The 27,478-nt window shown below is 46.9% G+C and overlaps 2 protein-coding genes across 2 annotated transcripts; both read left to right on the forward strand.

Moving 5' to 3' along the window:
• Positions 1-13,240: 13,240 nt before the first annotated feature.
• On the forward strand, positions 13,241-20,450 carry LOC112889028 (ubiquitin carboxyl-terminal hydrolase 19-like). Its single transcript, XM_025955494.1, has 11 exons — positions 13,241-13,957; positions 15,347-15,506; positions 15,580-15,674; positions 15,756-15,841; positions 15,918-16,086; positions 16,169-16,292; positions 16,418-16,575; positions 17,248-17,332; positions 17,421-17,630; positions 17,713-17,774; positions 18,383-20,450. The coding sequence occupies exons 1-11, from the start codon at positions 13,626-13,628 to the stop codon at positions 19,929-19,931; spliced, it is 3,030 nt and encodes a 1,009-aa protein (XP_025811279.1). The 5' UTR covers positions 13,241-13,625; the 3' UTR covers positions 19,932-20,450.
• A 962-nt stretch (positions 20,451-21,412) lies between these two features.
• On the forward strand, positions 21,413-23,227 carry LOC112889550 (protein transport protein Sec61 subunit gamma-like). Its single transcript, XM_025956255.1, has 3 exons — positions 21,413-21,609; positions 21,714-21,829; positions 23,024-23,227. The coding sequence occupies exons 1-2, from the start codon at positions 21,516-21,518 to the stop codon at positions 21,827-21,829; spliced, it is 210 nt and encodes a 69-aa protein (XP_025812040.1). The 5' UTR covers positions 21,413-21,515; the 3' UTR covers positions 23,024-23,227.
• The last annotated feature ends 4,251 nt before the right edge of the window (positions 23,228-27,478 follow it).

The raw sequence follows: 27,478 nt of genomic DNA on the forward strand, positions 1-27,478 counted from the left end.
ACGATTAGCATCGCGACGACCCATGTGCCGCTGGCAAGTAGTCGATTTCATAAAATTGAAGCGTGGCCAACAGCCGCCACCGTTGTATTCAAGAATTTACATTTCGGGTTGTGTGGCACAAAGCCGCCAAATCGACCCAGAAAAGTAAAAACTCGCCATGAATGCATACATAAATTGGACACGAGTCTGCCTAGGGGTAGAACCGTCGCAGGTGCTGGATGTTCCACGAGTTGGGTACATCCTGACCATCGGGGTGCCGGAGTTGATAAGATCCCGGTCTTGTAACCCTCTTGACGATGAACGGTCCTTCCCATCTTGAGTTAAGCTTGTGCAAACCCGACTCATCCTGAACGCGACGAAGGACGAGGTCGCCAATGCTAAATGACCTTTCCTTAATGTTGCGGTCATGATATCGCCGGATTCCCTGTAGGTAACGGGCTGACTGAACGAGAGTAGAGCAGCGAGCCTCTTCAACAGAGTCCAACTCCAGCTGTCGTGCTTCGTCCGCCTCGCCTTCATTATACATCTCAACCCTTGGAGATTTCCACATGATATCTGCTGGAAGAATCGCCTCGGAGCCGTAGACAAGGAAGAACGGGGTCTGCCCTGTGGCCTTGGAAGGTTGAGTCCTGAGCCCCCAGATGACATGTGGCAACTCGTGAATCCACTTTCCGCCCTTCTTGCTGTTGGCATCGTAGAGTCTCTTCTTGAGACCATCAATGATCAAGCCATTTGCCCGCTCGACTTGCCCGTTTGCCCTTGGGTGTGCCACCGAAACGTACTTGACCTCGATGGACGAGTTTTCACAGAATTCCCAGAATTGGTTGGCCGTGAAATTTGAACCCAAATCAGTGATAATAGTGTTGGGGAAGCCGAAACGATGTAAGATGTCGGAGATGAAGTCGACCACCCTGTCTGGAGTAAGCTTGGCGATCGGCTTGAACTCGATCCACTTGGTGAACTTATCGATAGCCACCAAAACGTGAGTAAAACCTCCTGGCGCCGTTGTGAAGGGCCCAATCATGTCGAGGCTCCAGCAAGCGAACGGCCAGGAAGGTGGTATGGTGATGAGGGTGTGGGCCGGGACATGAGTTTGCTTACCGAAAAACTGGCAGTTCTGACATCGACGTACCAGATCTTCGGCGTCGGACACGGCGGTAGGGCACCAGAAACCGGCTCTGTATGCTTTGCCAACTAGTGACCTTGAGGCGGCATGGTTACCACACACGCCCTCGTGTATTTCTCGCAAAATGTCCAGACCATCTTCTGTTGTGACGCATTTCATGAGTACTCCGGATCGTGCGCCACGCCGATAAAGTTTGTCTTCGACTAGGACAAACCCCTTGCTCCGTCGCATGAGGCGGGCGGCAGCAGCGCTTTTGGGGTCCATCCCGGTCGGTAAGACGAGATCTCGGATGAAGTCGATGAAAGGTCCTCTCCAGTCCTCACCGACCAGCAGCACCTCCCGTTCTGGTTGTACGGAGCCAGTGGTGGTGGAAACCGGTGGTGAAGGGCTGATGGACGGATGCGTCAGCTCCTGAACAAATACCCCTGCCGGGACTTGAGCTCGGGTTGATCCCAGCTTGGATAAGGCATCGGCAGCAACATTGTGTTCCCGCAGCACATGATGAACCTCTATGCCAGAAAATTTGTTTTCTAGCTTGCGAACCTCTTGTACATAGGCTTCCATGGTCTCCTTGTTGCAGTCCCACTCCTTGTTGACTTGCTGAACGACCAAAAGTGAATCGCCGTATACGAGTAGCCGCTTGATCCCTAGTGATATCGCCAAACGAAGCCCGTGAAGCAAAGCTTCGTACTCGGCTTCATTATTGGATACCTCCCAGAGAATTTGGAGGACGTATTTGAGTTGTTCGCCTCGTGGGGAAATGAATAAAACTCCAGCGCCGCCGCCATCGAGCCTGAGGGAACCATCGAAATACATGGTCCAATGTTCTGGCTTGTCAACCGGTCTTGGAACTTGATTCTCCCTCCACTCTGCCATGAAGTCGACTAGAGCTTGGGACTTGATTGCAGTGCGTGGCTTGAAGTCGATCGACAAAGCCCCCAGTTCTACTGCCCACTTTGAAGTACGCCCCGTGGCGTCCTGGTTATGTAGGATATCCGCCAGCGGGTAGTCCGTGATAACGGTGATCTGGTACTCGTCGAAGTAGTGACGTAATTTCCTTGAGGTGATCAATATGCCATAGAGAAGCTTCTGGACCGCCGGGTACCGCACCTTAGACTCCGAGAGTACCTCACTGATGAAGTACACAGGCCTCTGCACGCCAAAAGCATGGCCTTCCTCGGAACGTTCGACAACAATGGCACTACTGATAACATGGGTAGTTGCCGCAATGTAGAGCAAAAGGGTCTCACCCGGTAGTGGAGCCGTGAGGATTGGGGGTGACTGTAGGTGTTGCTTGAGATTCTGCAAAGCCTGCTCGGCTTCCTCTGTCCAGTGAAACTTGTCCTGACGCTTTAAGAGTTTGAAAAAAGGTAATCCTCTCTCCCCGAGCCGGGAAATGAATCTGTTGAGAGCTGCCATGCACCCTGTAAGTTTCTGTACATCTTTGATTGTGGCAGGTGCCTCCATATCAGTGATGGCGGTAATCTTTTCAGGGTTGGCTTCAATGCCCCGGTTACTAACTATGAACCCGAGCAGTTTTCCTGACGGAACACCAAAAACGCACTTAGTCGGATTAAGCTTCCATCGGTACTTCCTTAGACTGGCGAAAGTTTCCTCCAGATCCGCGATGAGGCCTTCGGGACTTCGAGTTTTCACAACCACGTCGTCCACGTAGGACTCCACGTTCCGGTGTAGCTGATCAGCAAAGCACATCTGAATTGCCCGCTGATAGGTGGCGCCAGCGTTCTTCAACCCGAAGGACATCGTCTTGTAGGCATAAGTCCCAAACGGGGTGATGAACGCGGTCTTGATCTGGTCTTCTTCCTTGAGAGCGATCTGGTGGTAACCTGAGTAACAATCAAGGAAACATAACAATACGCAACCTGCGGTTGAGTCGACTACCTGATCGATGCGAGGGAGCCCAAAGTGATCCTTTGGGCAATGCTTGTTGAGATCGGTATAGTCGACACACATTCTCCATTCTTTGTTCTTTTTTAATACAAGGACGGGGTTAGCAACCCACTCTGGGTGGATTACTTCTTTAATAAATCCAGCCGCGAGGAGTTTAGCTATTTCCCGTTTAATGGCCTCCCGTTTATCGGGGGCAAAACGACGAAGTCGTTGCTTCTTTGGTAAAGCCTGTGGGTACACATTAAGACTATGCTCGATCAGCTCCTTGGGCACCCCTGGCATATCCGATGGCTTCCATGCGAATATGTCTCGGTTAGCCCGCAGGAAACTGACGAGCGCGAGTTCCTATTTGTCACCCAAGCCCGCGCCGATGATGGCTGTCTTAGATGAATCGCCTTCTTGGAGCTGGATTGTCTTGAGAGCCACCTCGCCCGTCGACTTGACGCCCGATTTACTCGCCTTCTTCGTCGGGATGTCCAGCTCGGCTTGAGAGAGTTGATGTGCGGCCGCGAGTACTTCAGCGGAAGCATCTGGCACGCGGGAAGTCGATGCATACTGGATGGCTTCTTGGTTACAATCATAGGACTTCTTCAAGTCGCCTCGGAGCGTGAGCACACCGTTACGTCCTGGCATCTTGAGAAGCAAGTAGACATAATGTGGCACCGCCATGAACTTGGCGAGCGCCGGCCTCCCCAGTATGGCGTGGTACGAAGATTCGAAGCTAGCCACCTCGAACTTGATGAACTCGGTACGATAATTCTCCCTCGTCCCGAAAGTGACTGGAAGAACAACTGTCCCAAGCGGATGCGCGGCATTGCCATGAACAATACCGTAAAAGGGAGCTTTGCTCGGGGTAAGCTTGTTGGTAAGGTCCAGACCCATCTTCTTTAACGTGCTGGCGAAGATAAGATTGAGTCCACTCCCACCATCGATAAGAACCCGAGTAAGCTTGACTTCTGCGACCACGGGATCCAGCACCAGTGGGAACTTCCCAGGCTCGGAAAAGCTGGTCCATTGGTCGTCACGGGAAAATGATATGGGGACCTCCAACCATCGGAGCGGTCGTGGCACCGCCGGTTCGACTGATAGAATTTCTCGTAGCAGCAACTTTTGTTCCCGCCTGGAGCAAAAATCTTCGTCACCGCCAAAGATGACATTGACGGTTTTGGAGGCATCCTGGAACTTAGGCGTCTCAGATTTGTCCTCCTGTTCCTCGTCTTCGGGCTCTTTGCCCGTCGACTTGTTTTTCTTGCCGCTTCCAGGAGAGCCGAAAGTACGCTTGAGCTGAAAGCAGTCGATCGCTGCGTGTTTAGAGTTGACACACCACGGGCACTTCTTCTGCAGAAGATTTTCAAACTGCTCCTGCGTGGTCGACTTCTTGCCACGCGAAGGACGTTCCACAGCCGCGATGAGGTCGTCTGGCTTGCGTTTTCGGGATGAACCCGAAAAGTCCTGCTGGCCTTTGCCAGCCCGGTTGTCGTTGTTGCGCTTCTGGTTGAGGTCGGTGCGTCTTGGGAACCTCTTGCGCATCTTTTCTTCTTGTTCGGACCAGTCGTGCATCATGTCGCGTAATCCTGCAACTGTTTTCGGCCTGTTACGCCCAAAATCACGATATATACCTGGGTCTGTGAGGCCGTTGTAGAAACAGTCGATGATGTCCTCCTCCGAGATGTTGGCGATGGTTGCCCGTACATCAAAGAAACGACGGGTGTAGGATCGGAGGAGTTCATTGCGCTCCTGCTTGCACTGAGCAAGGTCATGCCGTGTGCCTGCTCGAGTTATCGCCCCCTGGAAGTTGTCGATGAAAACCTTCTTAAGCCCTTCCCAGGAGTTGATGGAATCGTTGGGGAGGCTTTCCAGCCAAGTCAACGGTGCTGGCTCCAAAGCCATCGGAAAGTAGACGACTTTGGTAGTGTTGGAGCCGCCAGCCACCTCAACAGCAGTGGAATAACAGCAGAGCCATTGTTGGGGGGCCTGCTTGCCGTCATACTTGGTAATGCCAATTGGCTTGAAACCCTCCGGGTACTTGTAGTTGTTGAATCGCGCAGTGAACGCGGGGAAACGATCGCTGCAGTCAGCATCGTCTCGTTCGACTACCTCGCGCTCCCGTCGCCTCGAGTCGAGGACTGACCGGGCATCGCGCCCCTCATTGATCTTCTGACGAAGATCAGGTTGGTGACGTGGAGGATTGGGCTGCCTCGGGTTGTTTACCGGAGGTGGCTGTCGCCTCCCACCGGTGATCTGGCTTCCACCCACGCCTTCATTGTTGTTGCTGCGTTGGGGTCTCGGGCGATGACCCGTTGTTCGACTTGGGGCCTGGCTTCGGCTGTCTCCGACGTGTTCGTCCCTGACGAGCGATGCCGGAGCCTGCTGGTCCAACTGGACCCACGCCCGTTGGGCGTAGATGAGTGCTTGTCGGACGTTGGGGTCGTTGCTTCGCTCGAGTAGTGCTGTTACCCGAGCAATATTGGCCACAGGAGTCCTGAAACCACGCTCATCTGCTGCGGCGAATTCGGCGTCGAGTTCGCGCTGTGCAGAACGTATGCGCTCGTTGGCGCGCCTTCTGCGAACCGCACGAGCTCTGTTCCTTGCACGTCGCGCGTCGCGCTCGGCGTCGTTCTCGTTCTCGGCTTCTGCGGTGTCTTCATCTTCCGATATGCCATCAAGTGCACCAATGGGGATGAGGGCGTCGTCGTCCCCTTCTTCCGCCATCAGGACTTGGCGAGCTGCGAGTTCTTCGGAAGGGGCTTCGACTAGCTCAGTCGAGCCCTCGGATATAGCAGCCAACGCCCTGCCCTCCTGAAAAGGCAAAGGCTCTAGATGGGCTACCAATCGGTCTTCATGTCCGAGTGGGTCGGACAAGTTCATCCCCCCCCCAATGAACAATTCGTCCTTCGGAGGTGGTGGTGATCATCAGCCCGCAAGCGGCCAGGTGATCCTTGGCCTCCCGACATGCGGTGGCCTCGGAGCCTCCAGCCTGGAGCAAAGAATCCAAGTCCTTTTCCAACGTGGAAAGAGGAACAGTAGAGACAGACGCTGCCTCGGTTTCCCTGGCAGGGTCAGAAAACGGCAACTCGTCGAGATTATCGACAAAGTCGTCGAGCCTTGTGGCAAGTGTTTTTGGCTTGAAGATGTCGTCGGCGATGTGCCAACGAAAACCGCCTGCGCCGTTGGCAACGCAGACCCACGAGCCAAAAACAAAGGTCGTGCCCTCAAGGAGCACGGGACTGGGGAACTTGAAAACTGCCATCGAGTTCTCCAGCGGATCTCTGATGCGCACCCCTACCTGGCGCGCCAGCTGTCGGGTTTTATCCGGCTGCCCACCGAGGGGTATACCCAAGGTGGTAGGTTTTAGGTTGGGACGCGCCGAGATCAGGAACTCGAAGGTGCAGACAACACAAGATTTAGACAGGTTCAGGCCGCAATATGCGTAATGCCCTACGTCCTGTATGATGGTTTGTATTGCCTTGATGTTGATCTGGTGATCTTATGTTTTGAGAGGGGTCCCTGCCCGCCCTTATATATCCGGGGGGACAGGATTACATGAATCCTAGCCTGATACTAGCTTAGGAATCGTACTCAAGTACAACTCGAGTAGTTTCCTTCTGTATCGACTAGTTCTACTCCGCATGCGAGTAGAATACAACATAAATGAGGTACAGGACATGTCCTATCCCCTAGTCCAATACGGACTCCTTAATGTACACAGCCCCGTGTTCCCGGGTCTGACATTCATGCATCTAGGGTTTCACTTCAACTCCTAGACTTAATGCAAGATATAATATAAATAAGCATAGATTGCAGTGTAAATAAAGTAATGGGATATGTCCGGGGCTTGCCTTCTGGAGTGGGGGTGGGGGCAGGAGAGTCAGAGGCTTCCGAACTCAGGTTCAGGGCTTCAGTTAGTCTTTCGACGACTTGCGCTGGATCTTCTGGAAAGCCTTGGTCTTGTCCTAAGACCAGTTCGTAATCTCCGTCGTCGAGTGTCGTTGATTCTATATGAAATGCAATAAGTTAATAAGGTGAAATTTAAATTTAGAAATCCACATTTCAAACATTATAACTCATTCAATTAACACACAAACATGCATAAATAAAAAGGGTTTAGATTTGAAATACTATTTATGGTAAAATTTATTGTAATAAGAACTAAAACATTTAAATTAAATTTGAAAGGAACCAAAATTTGAATTAAAAACTTTTAAATAAAAGATTATAGAAATTTGATTATAAAATATCACATTAGAGACTAATAATGGTGTTAATTTAGAAGAGGTTATATAATAGGTTTATTTAATATTTCAAATTTGAAAGTTCAAATAAGAGAAGTTAAATTTAAATCAAGTTTAAGTTTGCAACTTAACACAAGGTTAGCTAGGGTTTATAGAACATTCATACTACATTTTAGAAAAACAAAAGAACATGAAATAACAAGGTTGAGTGTATTTTACCCCTTAACTTTAGATTCGAAACACAGGTAGAAATATTTTATTTCAAACTAAACTCTATTAACAAAAGTCATAGAGTTTGAAATCTAGTTTCTAACAAAACTAGTTTTGCTATTTTTAGATTTTTCTGCGATTTGTTATGAATTTTACAAGACAGGGAATCACATTCACATGAAATAACAACTGCACAAAGGGGGGGGGGTCTCGGTAAAATTGCAGCGGGGCCCTCAGAGCAAACTCCCTAATTGCAAAAGGGCCCTTGCCGAGCCCGACGCCGGCCGGCCTCTCGGCTCCGACGTGTTCTCGCCGACGGCGAGGTCGCCGGCGGGAACAAGCTGCTCAGGCACAGCCTACAGGACCTAAGGAAGCGATTGGGAGGGGTGGTGCTCAACGGGTAGCCACGGGACACAGTCGACGACGATGAGGCGCGGCGGCCGTGGCGGCGCAACGCCGTTCCCGGCGAACGGCCGGCGAACAAGGGGGCATAGCGCGCGCATGAGCACCACTGGGATGTGGGGGAGCGATTCCCTTACATGGATTGGTCGGAGGAGTGGCGAGGCGGGCTGTCGACGGTGGAGCCGAGCTCGGCGGCGCCAATGGAGGGGCGGCTCGGGGTGGAGTAAATCCGGCGAGGGGGAGGGCCGGGGCTGGTCTGGATCGCGACAGGGAGCAAGGGGAGGAGGTGAGGAGACTCCGGGTCAGCGGGATTTGGGCGAGGTGTAGTATTTGCGGTGTAAGCCGGTGAGGAATGCGGGCGGCTCCGGTGACACAGGGAAGAAGAAAGGGGAGGAACGGGCCGAGGATAGGGGTTTGGCAAGCAAATTGACGGGGGAAACAAAATGACTTGGAGTTGCCGGCGCTACGGAGCAGAAGAGAGGAAGGGATGAGGCGAGCCAGTGGCAAATGCGGCGGCGGCAGGCACTCCGGCGTGCGGTGCTGGCAGCCGGGGGAGAACGTGGCGCTCAGGTGGGGCGCCAGCAGCAAAGGGTTAGAGCGGTGAGGAGCAGGGGAGCGACGCGTGGACGGGGAGAGCAGAAGGTGGCCGGCGGTGAGCAAGGGCGGCGCATTACGCCGGCGGCAGAAGAACAGGGGAGGCAGAGCAGGAGGAAACAGAGGTGCCAGGAGGGAGAAGGGGATGAACTGAACCAGGGTCTGTTTTGCAAATTCAGAGAAAAGCAGGGACTTAACTGAAAAGGACTTACAACTTTTAAACCAATGCTCAAATGAAGATGTTCCAAAAAGCAAAAGTGCATGGTTTTTCAAACTCTACAACTTCTCTTTAAGGTTCATCTACATTTGAGCAATAGTTTTGGAAATAAACTAGACTTAGTAATAATTTCATATTTTATGTAAATCCCTAAGTAAAATTACTTTTGCACATATACCCTATGGTAGTTTCATATATATTTTTGAAATTTTACCACAGATATTACTTTTTGCAAAATAACCCTTATACTTTTAAACTTTTCCCTCATCTCCATCCAATTTGCATAAAAGGACCTTTAGTTAATATTAATTACATAAACATCACTTCTTCCATGATATTGCATACATTAAAAACACATTTGCCATATTTTTAACATACAAGCATACCAAGAGTTTAATGTGTGACCAAGCTAAATACCTGAGTGTCACACCGCCCGCCCAACGGGCGGGAGGTGCGGGGCCCCTAGTGCGGACGGCATCTCGCCCGTTGGACGGGCGGGAGGTTAGTTTTTTTAGATCATGTGATCTTCGCAGTGAGGTTTAGTTGGATTCCATTAACTTCACTGAATTTGATCAGTTCTATTAGAGCATCTTCAACCATAAGTTCTATATTTGGGTCCTATAATTTATATTAGAGACATATTTGATGTGTTTAGGGCAAAAAAAAGCTTATACTCCAACAGCAGGGTCTCAAATCCTGTCATTTACAACTAATTGGGGAAAGATTGGAGCGGAGGTATTGGGGAAAGAAGTCTCTGTCAGTTAGATTTCGTGGCAAAAGGGAGATAGGATCCAACCAATTGAGTCATATATTTATGACCCGGGAGACTGAGTTCTAAATTGATTTGCCAGTTTTTTGTAAAATAGGACTCTTGTTGGAGGCTATTTTTTTCTCTTAAGCCCTATATTTCAAGATAGGACCTAATTTAGAACTCCTATTGGAGATGCTCTTAGTACTTGGCTATTTTTATGTGAAAGTGTGACAGGATCTTGTTTCTTTTCCTTTTATATGCACAGGAAGAAAAGAACAAAAAGTGGAAGGTAGACGGAGCTCAGTATGACAAAAGGTGATAATCTTTCCTCTCCTTTTAAATCCTAGCTAGTCACTGGTATGTCTATTTATTGCTAACCAGGTCCAGGGAAAGGAGTGGGGAACGTGAGAGGGCTTCAAGCAGGGATCGCCACAGAGGAGACCACAACAGCAGCCGTGACAGCGATTATGACCGTAGCTGGATCGCCACAGAGGAGACCGCAGCAGCAGCCGTGACAGGGATTATGACCACAGCAGCAGCTAGTCGATGACCGCAGTAGCAGCTAAGGAACCTCCCGCTCGCCCAACGGGCGGGAGGTGCCCCGCCTGTTGAGGTGCCCCGCCCAACGGGCGAGCGGGATGCCCTCGCGGCCGCGTCAGGGGTCTCTTCGCGAATAAGAAAAAAAATTTATTCGTGAAGAGGCTCTCGGGACTCTTCGCGAATAAGAAAAAAAATTTATTCGTGAAGAGCCTCTCGGGAGGGGCCTAAAAAAAGATATGGCACCTCCCGCCTGTTGGATGGGCGGGAGGTGTCCGGCTCCACGCCTCCCGCCTGTTGGTCGGGCGGGAGGTACTCTTTTGTGAAATTTTCGAATTTAATTTTTTAACCCTTTTTAGAAAAAAATTCCGTAATTAACAGCTGCCCTTCTCTAGCGCTTGGGCCCAAACAAAGGAATGGAATATTATTGGGCCTCCTCATGTAGCCCAAAACTCGGGCATACTCCCTCTCCCCCAAGGCCCAAGGCCTTAGGCTCATCTCAGAATATATGCAACCAACCACTCAGGTTAACGCTGCCGGCGACCATCCCATCCCAAATTCCCATCAGCTCGCAGCTTCACGTCGCCAGATGTGTCCTGGAGATGGCGAGCAGGGAGGCAATCAGGCAAGTGCCATGACTAAGCGAAGCTGGTTATTGGTTCGTTGATCAAGCAGAGAGAGAGGTCTTCGGTTCGATCACGTACTCTTCTATGATCGACAGATGATCGTAGGTTGCGTTGCTTACGGACGACGAACCCAAGGAACCTGCTCCATGCGCCAGATCGAATACGCTGCTACTTTCTCCTCTCCTTTATTTTTTTTCCTGTTTCCTTCTTTTCTTATTTTTCTTTCCTTTGGCGGGACAGTCTTCGTAGTATGAATGATTTACGGGACAATACACAATATTCAAACATCCACTCCCCTGCAAAAATTGAGAAGTATAGGTTAGATTTTATATAGCGAAACCTGCGCTCGTGTTCGAGTCTTCGACTTAATAGAGATTTATGTAGTAAAGAAAGACAATCTCTCAATCTCTGTCGCTGCAATAAACAACAAGGTTAAAATGTGATGTAAAATGATGAATAAATGTGTGATGTTGAGATGATAAATAAATGCAGCTAGCAGTACTGAAAACTGAATTCATGTGCGAAATAAAAAGGTCAAAATGTGGCGCGGAAGGAGGAGTTAATAGCCCGGGCCTCTCCGGAGAAGTACGGGCCCCTGACTTGGTGTGCCAAGGCTGCAGGAGCGTTAGCTGTCGGCTGTCAGCCAAGGAGCCACACCATTCGAAGCAGATGTGTCGAGAGATTGTGATCCTCGGCCATTGTTGGGCAGATTGTTCTAGGCAACGCGTCTAGCCTTTGCCACCGCCGCAATACGGCAACAGGACGTTGGCAGGCGAGGCGTTAACTGTTAGCAGCGAGTTAATGGGGATCTAATATCTATATTTCTCCAGTCACCTTTTGCGTATGCGCGGTAAAGGACAACTTGATTTTCCTTACGAGGTTTCAAGGTCTGGTACTCGTTAAATTGTTCTGCCGAAAGTTTGTCATGCAAGTGAGTATAAGATAACAAGGTAGCAGTAACACATAAGCCCTCACATGTGTATACTCGATCCCCACTAGAAGAAAAGATATGTACACTAATTACGTTGTACTAGGATTATGGAATGGTGTGTACATGTAAATCGTATTCATATACATCATCCCCAAAATGCTATACAGAAAGATTAGAGCGTAGAAAATAGTGTGTTGATTCTATCATAAGCTTAATTGGGGGACCACTGGTCGGTATGGTTAACAGCCGCAAGTTCTCGAGAACCCAACCAGGCAACCACTATTAAGCTTAGCATTTTTGACGTCAGCATCCTTCTTAAGTACAAACAGGTACTCCTGCCGCTTGGCACAATCTCTATAAATCATTCATGCACCGAAAGAGGGGCAGCCAGTGTGGTCACCCTACCTGACCGTCGGATTTAAATTAAATCAAATGGTTCCATCCGTTACTTCTGCATGAGCAACATTATATGTACAATTTAATCATCAAAACGCGTTAAAATCAAAAGTTGTTCAATATGGAATTTGATTAAAAATTCAAAAAGTACGACTTCGTTATAGAGCAAATTTTAAAATTTAGAACATTTTCGAAATTCATTTGCGCAGATGTTTGCATGCGATCCGTCGTACCTAAAATATGGACAACATAACATCTTCAAATTAAAAGTTTTCAATACAAAAGTTGCTCAGAATTTAAAAATCTACAGCTTTATTATATAGTACAATTTTAAATTCAAAGCACTTTTACAATCCATCCGCATAAATGTCTACATAGGATCCATTCTACCTACAATTTGGACACCGAAACGTCTGTACGTCAAAAAGTTTTGAATACAAAAATTGCTTAAAATTCCAAAACCTTAAGCTTTGCTACACAAAAAACTTTTTTAAATAAATAATAAAAAATACTATAGCCAAAAACATAAAATATAACAAAAAAGATAGTTTCCTTTTTATACCAAAAATAATATCCTACTTCAATAGTAGTATTAGAACAATAGAGAGTTCAAAATATATAGCAAATACCATAACGGTCTGCAAACCATAACACCTACATATACAGTAATTATTACTATAGGCATGAATTAAAATCTATATCAACTATAATCCGACGACATAAAATACGGACCCTTGCGTGGCAAAGCCGCGCACCTTTCTAGTTACTTCTATTCAAAAGCATGTCCTTGAGGATAGCAAATGACCAATTATCTTTTTTTCCACTGCATACAAACTTATACTAGATCAACGTAAAGTACATGAATATTTGTGTCTAAAAAGTTAGCGTTGAGCGACTCAATACGATACGGGAAAATATCGTACTAGGTGAATAACAACAAAATTGATCATATATAAATTTAATTTTAATTTTCAAAAAAAACTTTTCAAACATTTTACAACGAAGTGCGTGCAAAAGCGGAAGAACAACCCATCATAGATAGCGTGGGTCATTGGAAGACATCAACAATAAAAAAAACACTCCTTTACTAATTCCTTAATTTCTCAGAGTTATTCCATCTACTTTATGTTTGAAACAAGATAAGTCACCTCAGAAAAGAGTGTTATTGGAAATATTTCCCTCCATGAAAAGGAAAGGAAATATTCTCTCATCACCTCTCCAGACGTGCCTGGAAGGCTCTTCTCTCTTTCAGAGAAAGGCAAAGCGTAACAGAGAGGAGATGTTCTCACTTCTCACAGCATAGCCTTTCCCTTTGTTGCATTGCATGATGGACGCGTAGGCCGAGGAGACTAGTAGAACGAGCACGACGCCTCGTTTCTCCCCACCACCGTTTCCGCGACCGCGGCGTTGACTGGCTCCGCCCCCCAACTGCCATCCCGGCCCCACCGTTGCCCCGGCCCACCCGTCAGCGGCGCTAGCGCGGGGAGCCCAGGCGGAGAAAAGCGCAGCAGCGGGTGTCCCTTCCGGCTCCGGCTGAAGGCGCGGCGCGGGGCGTGGCGGTGCGGCGCGACCATTTCGACTCGGACCCGGCCCCGTGCCTCCGTGTCCGGGCGGCTCACGCCGGGCCGCATTCGGATGGTCGGTGCCAGACGCCGGGCGCGGAACCCTAACCCTAGGGGCCGGCTATATTAGATGCTGGGGGGCGGCGGCGGAGGCGGCGGCGCGGGCCTGGGACTCGACCTCTCGGCGGTGATTCAGGCGGCGGTCGTCGGCCTCGTTCTCTTCTCCGCGGCCGTCGTCGCCGTGCGCCGCGCCGCCTCGCGCTACTTCGTCGTCGACGCGGCGGGGTTCGCCGCCTCCTACGACGATCACCACCACCACCACAGCCCGCCCGCCTACCCGATGTCGCCCAAGGGGAGCCAGCAGGAGCGGGGGCCCGCCGGCGGGGAGGTGTCCGGGCCCTGCGCCGCGTGCGGCGTCGTCACCTCCAAGAAGTGCTCCCGGTGCAAGCGCGTTCGGTACTGGTGCGTCTCCTCCTCTTCCTCCTCCCCTGTCCCTTCTTGGTATTGCCTTGTAATGGGTATGGCGCTGCATGTGATCTTGCGTTCTTGCTGAATTCTCAGCGGAATTTATCGCTTCTGCTTTGTGATTTGGTAGCTGGTGCGGGGAATCGTACCGGGATATTGGCCTACGCCCTGGTGTCCCCTGGTTATAGAATCTAATTTTCACAATCTTGGTTTAGTTTCTTGCGAAATGGCGTTTAGGGTGAGTGATTTCGTTGCCCATGCATCTGAGTACATGCTATTGCTGGGGATCTCTGATCTTGCGAGGTTCTCGAGTGGGGTTTCTGCAACATGCTATTTTGGTGAGGGTGCCATGCGTGGGAGATGCAGAGTGATCTTGCATGCTTGTTTGTTCGATTTCGTATAATGGTCTAGGGGATATGGCATGGTAAAATTCTGGTTCTTTTTTGCTGTCTTGATTGAGGTTTCTTTTGTCAGAAAGAAGATCCTCTGATTGATTGTGTGTTGGATAAGTGGCCATGTGTAGAGTGCGATAATCCATTTACACAACTGGAGATTGTATATAAATGTTCCAGAGTGGAAGTCATAGGTTCGTTCTCTCTGATGCAAAAAGGAGTTGATGTTGTGATTTTTGAGGTGGTCATGATTGAAATCGGTAACCCCCCCATGTTATAACTTCACTACATCATAGTGTAGTGTAGTTTTTTCCTCTTGAGGCCTATTTGTTGATAAATAAAGCAACAGAGATCTGAAACAGTGCCGAGCTGATGATATAGCATGCAATTCCCCTGTTCTTAACATTTTCAGATTGTTGTATTCTGTCGAGGGGAGGCAAAATTTATCTTCTCAAGCCTTTATTCATCTATTTGCTTTGTTAGTTTACAATTTTTTTTGCAAGTATTGTTACTATTATGACTAATGAGAGGCTGTAGCAAATGCTGCTCTTATCTCCTATTTAAATGTTGGTAAATGATAATGTTCAGTTGTCCACAGTCCACACAGCAATAGAAATTTCATTTTCTAGGAGGTAATTTGGTTGGTTGATTGAAACAAAAAATGGATTTCATGTGGGTGATTTTGTCCTGTTTGGCAAGTCCAAACCGAAGTTGCTGACCTACTATGTTGTGGGGTGAATCTGTGCCCTCTGTTGTAATGTTGATAATGTTTCTTTTTTCAAGAGTGTGCATATTATTTTTAGTGTCATACTGTCATTGTAAATTTTTTTCCAATTATTGTGCTTGGAGTCTATTTATTGTTTTTGATGTGTATGCTTCCAATGAACCCATCATGCAGAGTCACTGAACCCTGTTGTGCTGTTATTTTGTCAGTTGCCACACTGCTGTTATGTTGCTCTCAAGCATTAATATTATAGTTTATGCTCTTGTTTAGTTCTCAAGAATGTCAGACAAAACATTGGCAAGATGATCACAAATCCAAGTGCAAACCGATGAATGCTGACAAATTATCCTTTGGATTTGAGGCCAACAGCAAGAAATCATCAGGTTTCGGTCGCATTTCATTGGTGCCCACCCGTAAAAAAATAAAAAAGGTAATTGGATATACTCTTTGTCCTAGAAATATGTATGCATCAGCAACATTTTTCATGTGTGGCCCATTCACAGGGTCAGGTTCTCTTTTCTTATGATGAATTTCTAAATCTGTACAACCGGAAGGACTTTGATTTTATACCTTGTGGGCTTATGAATTGTGGCAACAGGTACGGAGGAGTTATACTTTTTTCTGCTCCCATTTGTTTGCTTCACACATGCACCTCATTGATCCTCTTTCGTGTGTGCAGTTGCTTCGCTAACGTGGTTTTACAATGTCTCTCATGCACGAGACCACTTGTGGCCTATCTTTTAGGAAAGGACCATAGCAGGGAATGTACGTGATTGTCTATAATGAGTATACATAGACATCTAGTTCTTTGCTTAAAATTGTTCAAATCTATACGTTTCAGGCTCTACGAGACATGAAGATTGGTGTTTCTTGTGTGAGCTGCAATGCCATGTTCAAAGAGCTAGTGAAAGTATACACCCATTTTCTCCTGTGAATATTCTTTCTCATCTGCCAAATATTGGTGGCAATCTGGGCTATGGTAGGCAAGAGGATGCTCATGAATTCATGAGGTAATTTACACTTTCTTAGCTTGGTTACATGGATGACACTCTGTTTGATCGTCTTTAATTCAGTATTCTGTGTTATTTTTAGGTTTGCAATCGATAAGATGCAATCTGCTTGCCTTGATGAATATGGAGGTGAGAAGGCTGTAGATCTTAGCACCCAAGAGACAACCATAATTCAGCACATATTTGGTGGGCGTCTGCAGTCACAGGTTTCTTGTGTTTCCACTTTGATTTTGACCATTTTTCTCTGAACTAACTCAGATGTACTCCATTATGCATATGTTACAATTTATCAAATGTACTGTATAGTGCCTAACTTGAAGTATGTGTGCAGGTTCAGTGTACCGCATGTGGAATGGTCTCAAACCGTTATGATAATATGATGGACTTGACAGTTGAAATTCAAGGTGATGCTGAATCCTTGGAAAAATGCTTGGATCAGTTTACTGCTGTCGAGTGGCTTGATGGGGATAATAAGTATAAGTGTGATGGGTAAGTTTGGTTTTGTGCAAGTGCTTATTTCAAGTATCTTGAGTTCTTGACACATACACTTCTTACAGATTTTTGTTACTGTCCATTTATAGACCAATTTAGTTTGAGTGAACGCTGAGCATAGAATTGTATCCCTTATGCATGTATAAATGTCTTGTAAATGCATGGACATGAATGCTAAAAGTCTAAACAGTACTGTGTAGACATTAGTACTTGAACTGCCTCATATTCTTGTGATGTATGCCCTGGTGAGCTGGTAGCTATTCATATAGTTTTTGTAATTTCTGTGTATTGTTAGTTTAATGCGGAAGTAGATGAAATATAATAACTTTCTGGAATTATCTAAAGTCCTAGCACACTTTACTTTGAGGAGCACAGTTTAATAAATTCGGATCTTCTGGCCACTTGTATTTAAGATAGTTGAGGTACTCATATGAGATATCTCCTGACATTATATTGTACCCGGTGATGCATATTTCAGAATTTCTTCTACATTCTATTCATCCGTTAGTAAGGTTTTGAGAACCGAGCATTAGCTTGGTTGATAGAGCCTCAATTAAGACAAAAAGCGAAGGGGGGGGGGGGGGTGTCTCTCCCAGTATAGTTTTTCTTATGAAGGTTTGAGTTTGTAGAATACCTTCAAATCAAAGCACTCAATATTCTTTTATGCAGATGCAACGACTATGTGAAAGCACGGAAGCATCTTTCAGTTCATCAAGCTCCAAATATACTCACTATCACTCTCAAAAGGTTTCAGGTCAGTTTTTTTATCAAAGTATATTAATGACATTGTTTGATTGTATTATAACAACTTTGTATAACAAGATTTCATGTGGCTGTTACAGAGTGGTAGATTTGGGAAACTGAACAAGAGAGTTACATTCCCTATGAACTTAGATCTAACACCATACATGAGTAGCACTGATGGAAGTGACCTGTATGATCTCTATGCTGTCGTTGTTCATCTGGATATGCTGAATGCGTCATTTTTTGGCCATTACATATGCTACATCAAAGGTTCTCGAGGAAATTGGTATAAAATCGATGACTGCAAGGTATACTTTCACCTTAATGTTGTTACCACACAAATAAATGTCATAATTTCCAATTTATTAGTTTGTTTGTTTGTATTTGCAGGTTATGATTGTTGATGAGGAGGAGGTACATGCTCAAGGTGCTTATATGCTTTTATATAGGAGGTAATTTCTGTTACACTGATAATTTTGATGCCTGCCTATTGACATCGGTCTCATTTTTGTACATGATCTGGTGCAATCATTTCTACTTGTATTTTGCTGCCTAATGACAGCTTGAGTAGATCAGTTGTACTTTCTTGCTGCTCTTTAACATTTCTACTGGTGCTTCCAGACTTATTTGCATCAACTCGCCGTCAATCAAATATAATTGTACTAATGAAAAAATAATCCGTATTGCCTGCTTTGGAATGTGGAATGTGATAGTTCATAAACCTTTTCTTTTATATATATATATACCCTACCACAGCGGGGGCTTCCCCCGCTGTACAGTTTTTTTAAAAAAACTATGAACTGCGGTTATATACAACAATGCTGTTTTCTGTATAATTATCACTGGCTTGGTTTCAGCCTAGCAGCTAAATACCAAAGAAAATCATAATTATCGATATATTACTTTGCCCTTTTTGAACATTATTGTCCTCTTTCTGAATTCTTAGATGTTCTCTCCATTAAATCCACTTTCTTATAAATTTAACTAGTCATTGTCAGATTGAGCTATATGTGCTGTTCTGGACTTGAGAACTGATAACCTTTTCCATTTGACTCTGCAGGAGAACGGCTCGTCCCAGGCCACTTGCTACAGTTGAGGAACCCGTTAAACAGCCACAACAGTGCAAAGTGCTGCCTTTAAATGGACAAAATCATATGATACCAGAACCGGAGGATGCAACCTTAATCTGTGAATCAGCTTTGGAGTCTTCAGAAGATCTGTTACAACAGGATTCTGAATCCAATAATGAATATTTGCATAAAATGGATATCAAGGACCAGGAGTCAGACTTGGATAGACATACAAGCATTGAAGCTGACAAACTCATTAGTGATGAAGTAGATTTGCTAGGTTCACCAGTATCACATGTTCTTGAAGATACTAGAGCTCCATGTTCTCCATTGGAAGCCTCTACTTCCTTGAGATCGGTGCCACTTTGCCCTCCGATAGAAGGTGGTCCTTCTACCATGAGCTCTGTGGAATTTGGCAGTTCCATGAGTGAAGCGTCTTCAGTTCATTCCTTCGCAGAGGAATGTGAGGAGCAGCCTGCCTCATGTATTGATTCAGTTGACTATATGGATGTTGATACTGAAGCTGACACAGAAGTTGAGAGATGTGATGAGGGACCACCTGCCTTAGATGGTTTGATTGGAAGGACGGATAATAGAACATCACTCCCAATCTTAGCAAATGGGATGGCAGGAAAACCAAGATCAGCATTTTCTCCTGGTTTCCTCAATAAGCCCTCAAGAAAGAGGTCTTCCTTTGCAGAAGAGGATCACATTGGTGGCAATAGTGCTGGTTCCTCTCGAAAGTTAAATGGCCATTGCAATGAATATATCAGCAGCTCAGAACAAGTTCTTGCCAATTCCTGTGGCAACAGCCCATCGTCAGGAAGTGAAAACCGCAATGGAGATATGTTTGCGACATCCAGTAATGGCAATTACTATACGATCAATGGTGTTACACAATCTAGCAATCACTCTTTACATGCAGATTCTCATGGTTTTGAGCCAAGACCTTACAGTGAACCATCATCAGGCAGCAACAAAAACTGCACTAGTACAAGCAGTGGGAATCCATTGAAAGCTTGCCAAGGGGACATGTCATTCCTATCTCGGGGCTTCCTCGGAAGGCCTTCTTCTAGAGGCAATTCAGTCAAAGTAGATGATCGCTTGCCGTTTGGTAATGGCACATCATCATCCTTTGGGAATGGCAACAGTAAGCCAAGTAATGACCGCAGGGAATCTGCAGTCCTAGGCACAAGCTCTGACATTCCTATGGAGCAAAAATCTAATGGTGCCACAGTAGTGCCTGAGCATGTGGAAGAAAGGTGTTCAGATTGCACAATAAATGGCTCTTCATTCCAACTAAGAGCAGCTCCCAACCACCTCGATGAAAATAGCCATGCAATTTTGGCCAGCAATAATACCAGTTGTCGGCAAGAAAATGGCAGTAATGGCACCTCTGGCATGAATGGTGTAGGTTGCCAAAGGGATGACGCGCCGTCCATGTTGGTCTCCAAGAATAGCACAGGATCTGAACATGATGGATTGCGACGACGAGTAACCTCGAAATTTTTTGAGCAGAATGGTATTGATGCCCAATAAAAAGTGTGGCAGCATTTCATAGGGGTTGAGAATGGTGGTCATTCGAGCATGCTAGTAAAAATCAGTGTGCTCATGTCGGGTGAAGGTACATATAAACTGAGCTACTGTGAGCTAGAGGAAGTAAATGCTGGTTATTGATTGTTAGAAACTGCGATTGGAGCAAGCATTGTCTGCTTGATAGTAATTTTGGCTCAATTCTCCACGTGGCTCCCACTTGTCAGAGGGTTGGAGGGGTGTCTCTGGGCTTCCACACAATTTGCAGAAGCCCAGATGCTCTCCTGATGCCATGCTATTTTGTTGGCATTAGCATTTAGGTACATAGCTGAACGTAGGCGCTTACCTGGTCCATAGCTTAAATAAACTGGAACTGCTGACTCCTGTGTCATGAAAGCTGAATCAATTGTAGAGTGATAAAGAGGAAATCCTCATGGCTTTCACCTTTATTTTGCTTCCCTTTTCCTTGCGCTATATGTTTTGTTGAACTTTACTGTGCAATGATGGATGAAACTCCGAACGAAATTCTTGTGGTCAAAAGAAATTGCTTGAAATTTCCAAAGCCTCAATGATTTCCTCGCATTTGTCTGGGACTCTGGGTGCATATTGGCTTCTTTTTCTTCTTTCTGTATCTCTACCGTTTGTGAATGTGTAGTAACTCGTTGCATTGCTTGAAGTTGCAACTGCCTCTAGTGCCTGCGGTCCTGTGCCTGCTGATCGGTTATACAAGCGTCAGGCTGCATTTGGCGCTTACAGAATGATGCTCTCACAGTTACCTTCAACATTGATTAGAAAATTTGAAAATAAAGTTTTGACTAACATATAGTAGTAGTAGTATATAGAACTTTTATAGTACTTTAGGCTATGTTTGGATCCAAGGGCAAATGGCAAAAGGCCAAATGGTAAAATTTTTCTCCTGTCACATCAGATGTTTGGACGCTAATTAGAAGTATTAAATATAGTTTAATTAAAAAACTAATTACATAGATGAGGACTAAATGACGAGACAAATCTATTAAGCCTAATTAATCCATAATTAGCAAAATTACAGTAGCATTTGCCCTTTTGCACTTTGGGGTGTTTGGATCCAAAAGTGCAAAAAAAAGTGCAAAAGAGCACTCTTTCTCTTTCCGTTGGATCCAAACAGGCCCTTAATATGTTGCTTCAGTAGAAACCGAAGAATTTGATGCTATGTTTTAAAAGAAATTAAAAGTTGCAAGATCTACTGCTGCCTTTCAAGATTCCTTTTTGCTCCAAAATATGCCCTAGAATTATGGCCGGAGTACAAATGTTGACCAATTCACTGGAAGACTGTAAACGCCGAACATTACCGTGTGTCTTTTATGATGTAAAATAATAATTCGGATAACTACATCCAGCACCCAGAGGCGATCAAAAAGGAAATCCGGACAAGCAAATTGAACAAGCAAAGAAACTAGCAAAGTGTTGAAGCGTACTAGCTTATAAAGGGACCACCCGTCAGGAAAGGCAAAACAAACTTCCCAAAGCCAAAACCGCAAGCTCGCAGCGGCTCCCTTCCACACCCCTCGCCTCCCCCGCGTGCTCGCCCCGAGATCTCGCCCGGCCGCCATGGACGCGATCGACTCGGTGGTGGATCCCCTCCGCGACTTCGCCAAGGACAGCGTCCGCCTCGTCAAGCGCTGCCACAAGCCCGACCGCAAGGGTGCGTGCTAGGCTCCCCCCATCCGCCGCCCCGTTCGGATCCGCGCTGTTTTTGTTCCGCCTCTGCCAGATCTGACGGCGTTCACGTGCGGTCTCGATGTGCAGAGTTCACCAAGGTGGCGGCGCGGACGGCGATCGGGTTCGTCGTCATGGGCTTCGTCGGCTTCTTCGTCAAGCTCATCTTCATCCCCATCAACAACATCATCGTCGGTTCCGGCTAGGTGCGTGCCTCTGGTTCCCTTACTCGCCCCCCTCCGTTAGATTCGGTTGTTTTTTGTATCGTGGTTCGCTGATCTGCGGTGCGCGCTACTACCTGTGCGACTCTGCGTGCGGGTGGGGGGAATTGGGTGGTGGGGGGGCTGAGTTGCAGTGGGTCTGGTAGATCTCGGCCGATCCGAGTATGATTGTCCACTTCGATTGTGAATTATGTTTTTGTGGTGTATGATTCATTAGGTGGTAACTGGTCACTAGATTTTACCTCGTGCATCATCGGTAGATGTTTTCTTAAGAAATAAAGCTAACAGTTGATTAGCAGGAGTTCGTCTGTTAAATTTACAATAGTAAAATATTAGATGTGCTGTTGATTCCAACAGGTTCTGAACTTGTTGATGTTTAGCATGTCAGCCTAAGTTATTATCAATTTGTAGTTTGCCAGTACAACTAGTAACTCCATCCTGAATTTCTGCTGAGAGTTACTCACTGCCATTACTTGCTATTGTTCAATGCCTATAGTCATAATCATCCAGCACTTGTCCAATTGTCCATCCAGCCACTACTAGGCCTAATATAATTGTAGTTGTATCGTGCCAGCAACTTCAAGTTCTGAACTATGTCATTTTTGCAACTTTCTGTACTTCAACGTTCAAGTTCGTGAGTTGTATGCTAACAATAGTCCATCAAAATCTGGAATCATGAGTGTTTGTTCCTCCAAATAAAGATTTCTTAGCAAACCTGAGCTAGTAACACAGAAACAACTGATGAGCAATTGCACAGCTAGTATAATGTGTGTTTATTCTTTTCTGTGATTTTTATGGATGGTTGCACAGCTAGTATAGTAGGTGTCTATTATTCTCTTAGATCAAATTGTATTTTACCTGTTCTGGCTGAGGAATTGTGAAAGTTAAAATAATCATCCGATGATAGGCATTGCCTGCCTAACTGTTTTGGCAAGAAGCTCTATGAGCAGGCATGCTGCTAGAACTATGATTTTGTTTGGAAAATATGATTGAAAGATATATAAGCTCAACCTGCGTTGTATTGCTGCCTGAAGGAAAGCAATGCTCTAATGTCATCAAGCCCGTCAATTCCATGTCACATATAAATAGCAGCGGTGTGCAGTTCGCATATAGCTATGAACTTCCTGTTCTCATGTGACTGTAATCTGTGTACTAATAAATCTTCTGTTCTTTGTGCAGGCTTCGAGCCCTGGAGAAGTCCAGAACCAGTGACTAGCATGAGTGTAGTGCAATACTTTTGAGGAAGCAAAGGATAACGATGATCTTGATCTTTCACAAAGTGTTGTAAAAGACAGTTTCTCATTTGTGCTTTTGGAGTAATCCTCATACTGTTTTAAGACTTGAAGATGCCCGTATACCTGATTCTGAGTTGACCTTGATGAAGTAGCGAGTCTTGAAAAAGAAAATTCATATATCGTCGTCCCGTTAAAGCTGCGTCTGTATACTTGCCTCTTTGGTGATGGCAAGCTCGCCGTAGCGTAAGGTACACCTTGGCCGTCCCGCTTATAAGCTGCTATAGGTGAAAAAGTGAAACTCCAACCCTAAACATTTTGCTTACCATAAAGTTGTTTAGCACAGAAGTATGAGAACATGCGTCCTGCTTCTAAGCGGCTGGAGCCCTACTAGGGATGCAAGCGGGGCGGGTTGCGTCTGCCCGCCCCGCGTCAGCACGAGCAGCGAGTGCCGTCGCGGGCAGAAGCGGCTGCCCGCATAGCGCCGCTTGCGTTTTGCGGATTTTGCGGCTGCCCGCATGTGTCCGCCGCCAGCCCCACAGCGTGCGGCAGCCGTCGCGCGCGGAGACCGCGAACGAAGGCCGAGAACGCCATCGCCGGCCTCATGTCCGCGCAATTGCAGCTAGGTCAAGCTCCGGCACTGCACCGTGTGGCGGCCTCCTGATCGCACGCAGCAATCGGCACGCCGCCGCACCTGCTCGTCGATGATACAAGCGCCCGTTAGGACCTGCACGCCAATGCCATACTCACGTGGTCACGCCGCGCTGCTGCTATTGCCACCGCCTGGACGCTGATTGGGCACCGGACTTGGCGCAGGGGTGGGCACGAGGGCAGAGGAGCTCGCACCTCGTGGTGCCTTGCCGGCGAGGATGAGATTGCTCTTGGCATCCGGATCGGAGAGGTTGACGCGAAGGGACGAGACGCGGGCTTGCGGCGCCGATGGGCACCTCGAGCAGAGCAACGGTTTATCATAAAAAACCGGTTTGAGATAACGGAACCAAACCGTTCTCACCTGAACATGAGCGGCTCTGGGAGTGGATACAGCTGGAGCAGGGCTTACATTGCCCATAATAAAAGAACTATCTGAAGCACGACACATCAGATATATAGGATCAAATTCAAACCAGTTGTAAATAGGCTTCAGGTCGCTTTAAACAAAATACTGATAAAAGATTGAACATGACACCGACATTGTAAACACCACGAGCTAGAAGGTGTGCTCGCAGAAAATCTGTTGGTCCCAAAACCAAATGCTGTGTGCATAGTTATTTTCGGCCTGCGAAGCCCACCCTGCCTCACAAAGCCGTACGGGCCGCGCTAGTGCTGTGGCTGTCCTCCAACAATACGTTTATGTTCGAGCCTGGCCTGTTTTTCTTTTCGGTTTTTCTATACATGTATCGGGTGTTTTCCACCCCTTTTTCACTCAGATTTCCACGGCTGCAATCTCCTCAAGATTCGTGCAGCATTGGGCCGTTGTGTTCTTTCTTTGTTGGCCCGTTTGTTCTGTTCGGCCCGGCATCTCATTAGATCGTGCTGCTTTTCTTATCATCATTTTTCTAACATCTTCTCGTCTTTTTTTTTTCCGGAATTCCTAAACAACACTCAGAGTATTTTTTTCAGTCATCAATCAATTTTTTCGTCTATTAGTTGTTCTTTTCTGGTTGTATTTAGTTGTTTCTGCTGTCAGTTTAACGTTGCCCGGCCCATCTTCGATTGTTTTTGTTCTGTCTTCACTCGATATCCTCTTGCTTCAGTCAGATCATGTTTGATGTATTGTTCCGGCTCTGTGTTGATTTCTGGAACGTGGCCTGGCTGCGTGTCTCTTTCTTCTCCAGCTTGTTGCCGTAGCAGCGGCCCCAGTCCCTTGCTCGGCTCGTCCCAGCCTCCCAGGCAGCTATGGACATCGCCGAGGTGAAGAGGAGCAGCGCGTCCTCCCTCCCGAAGTTGGAGTTCTGATGCCTCGCCCTCCTGCACCGACGAGGTACTCTTCTCGCCAGACGGCCAGAGCCAACATTGTACGCGGCTGCCGACGCAACTTGCTGATGGTCTGGCATCCGCATCCACGCACCGTCTCGACGTGCTTGCCATTGCCATGCTCCGCCGGTGCCCGCGCCTCCACGTCGTCCTCGGTCGCCTCCACGCGGAATTGCTCCCGTTCGACCTCCGCGGACGGCAGCTGAGTGTTCCGCATCCACCACCGTCCACCGGGCTCTGCACCACAGTGTCCTTGCCATGACGCTGCCTCCACCGAAAGTGCAGTAATAATAATTATTTTCAATCGATTTTTACATCTCGTCCGCCATAATCGATTGTTTTTTCTATTCCCTCCGTTCTAAATTGTAGTTTTCTACTTTCCCATATCTAACACGATTCATGCTGGTTGGTGAGTGGTACAGTAGGCTCCGTTCACCGTTCGCTTCAGCTGGTTGCGGCCGCAGCTGCCTCAAGCCAGCAAGCAAAACTCCTATCTATAAAGCTAGTACTCCGTGTGTATGTGTTTGGCCTCGGAGTTTCTGAAAGTCGCCACAGTTCGGCACGTACGTGCCAATCAACCTTATTAACGAGCACGCACGCAAGTTAGGCGTACGTGCGTTATTCTTACGTGTACGTGCTTGCATTTAAAGTTGCAAGCAGACCCTGTGAGTCCGTGGCACGAGTACGTGTGTCACCGTCGTATCTCTTCACACTCGGAGCCAAATATAACACACCCAGGCCATTAGACGGGGGGCGGGCAAGCAAGTACTCTGAATTTTGTAGCACGAGGTCGAATGAACAGTCGAGACGCCCTCGGAGAAATCGGCTAGTACTGCTATCTGGCTGACTCTGCCTGCACGGCACCAGGCCAATAATCCAGCAAGCAACAGCAACCTCAACTTGCTTGCCGCGGCGAACGCCCCCTGGAGCTGGGCTATAAATACCTGCATGGTGGCTGCCCTTGGAGCAGGCAGCAGGCACCCGACACTGCACACTACTCCGGTTGAGAACATCCCACTGAACTGATCAGCTGGCAATGTCCTTCGTCAAGCCCATGGCTGCTGCTCCCCCTGCGCTCCTGTGCCTCGCCATGGTGGCTCTCGCGCTCGCGGCTTCCGCCAAGGCCCAGGCGCCGGCTCCAACACCCGCGCCGACACCATCTCCGACGCCGGCTCCGACTCCCGCTCCGACGCCGGCTCCGACTCCGGCGCCGACACCGTCTCCGACTCCTGCACCAGCGCCATCCCAATCTCTGTGCCCGGCCGGCTTCAGCAGCATATTTGCATTCACAGCAGCTGTTCCTAGTTTTCTTCTACGTGGCGTCCTTCTGGTTTTTGCCCCTAAAAACTTCCCCACCCCAATCACCTTCCCGAAGCCTCTGCCCATCATAAAGTGCCTCTGCTATTCCAACAATCCTCTTGATCCCATCGGCCCCGTCACATGTAAGCCTATCGCTGCCTGAGACTGATCGAGCTTGAGCGTGCATGCGCAGCATATGTGCGCGCGCGCGCGTGGCTTATCAGCTATTTACTCGTGTGCAACAACTACTACTGTACTACTACATATAAATAAATCAGTTGCCACTCACAGGTATGCGTGTGCCGTCTGCATGTCTGCACGCGGATACTGGTTCGCGTGTGTTTGTTTGCACTACGCAATGTGGCTGATGGGCAGTGGCGGAATCAGAAAATTTTTATGAGAGGATGCGATCGGTGTCTAACAATATATATTATAAAAGAATCTACATAAAGCTAATTGTATGTGAGCTAATCTTTCTGTTACTTATACATTCAGAACCCGTTTGGGAGGCATTAACTCTGCATTCATATCTTTTACGCAAATCGAAGCACTGGAGAGTGAAATAGTTTTACAAATCAAGATAAAAATTAACACGAGAGAATAATCAATAAATAGCTATGCTAGAGCCAGGGGCGGACCCTGTATATATTGATGCATGGGTATTTAGAAATCTTTGATAAAAAAATTTATATACATAGTATATAATATGTATATGTATCAAAAATAGAAAATAACATCACAAAACAGACTTTGTAATCTCATATTGCCTCTTGAGCTCAAATAGCTCACTTCTCAATCTCATTCTTGTATTTAATTATATGCTATAAATATATACATTATGCTATCAGATTTTTTTATCACCCTCTGAAAATTTTGAATACCCACGCCCCAAATCATGGGCCCGCCGCCAGCTACAGCACTCGTAGCACGGGTTTGGTCGTCCGCGCGTAGGCATCCTACAAGCGATGGATGCCGCATGCAGATAACTTATAGCCATTTAACACTTAATTCCTCAAAATAAAACGATTTTCTTGTCTTTCCAGTGCAATTCATTGCTCCTTCGTATATTCAATCTTATATTCTTATGCAGATTGACAATATTAATTAGTGACTTTAAAAGCTTTGGATC

The sequence above is a fragment of the Panicum hallii genome, chromosome 4 (assembly GCF_002211085.1).
Source record: "Panicum hallii strain FIL2 chromosome 4, PHallii_v3.1, whole genome shotgun sequence".
NCBI lineage: Eukaryota > Viridiplantae > Streptophyta > Magnoliopsida > Poales > Poaceae > Panicum > Panicum hallii.

Excerpts from the sequence above, each read along its gene's own strand:
- LOC112889028 (XM_025955494.1), top strand. The coding sequence starts at position 13,626 with ATGCTGGGGGGCGGCGGCGGAGGCGGCGGCGCGGGCCTGGGACTCGAC. Across the intron at positions 15,675-15,755 it reads CTTATGAATTGTGGCAACAG|TTGCTTCGCTAACGTGGTTT; the intron begins GTACGGAGGAGT and ends TCGTGTGTGCAG. Across the intron at positions 16,576-17,247 it reads AATAAGTATAAGTGTGATGG|ATGCAACGACTATGTGAAAG; the intron begins GTAAGTTTGGTT and ends TCTTTTATGCAG.
- LOC112889550 (XM_025956255.1), top strand. The coding sequence starts at position 21,516 with ATGGACGCGATCGACTCGGTGGTGGATCCCCTCCGCGACTTCGCCAAG. Across the intron at positions 21,610-21,713 it reads CCACAAGCCCGACCGCAAGG|AGTTCACCAAGGTGGCGGCG; the intron begins GTGCGTGCTAGG and ends CTCGATGTGCAG.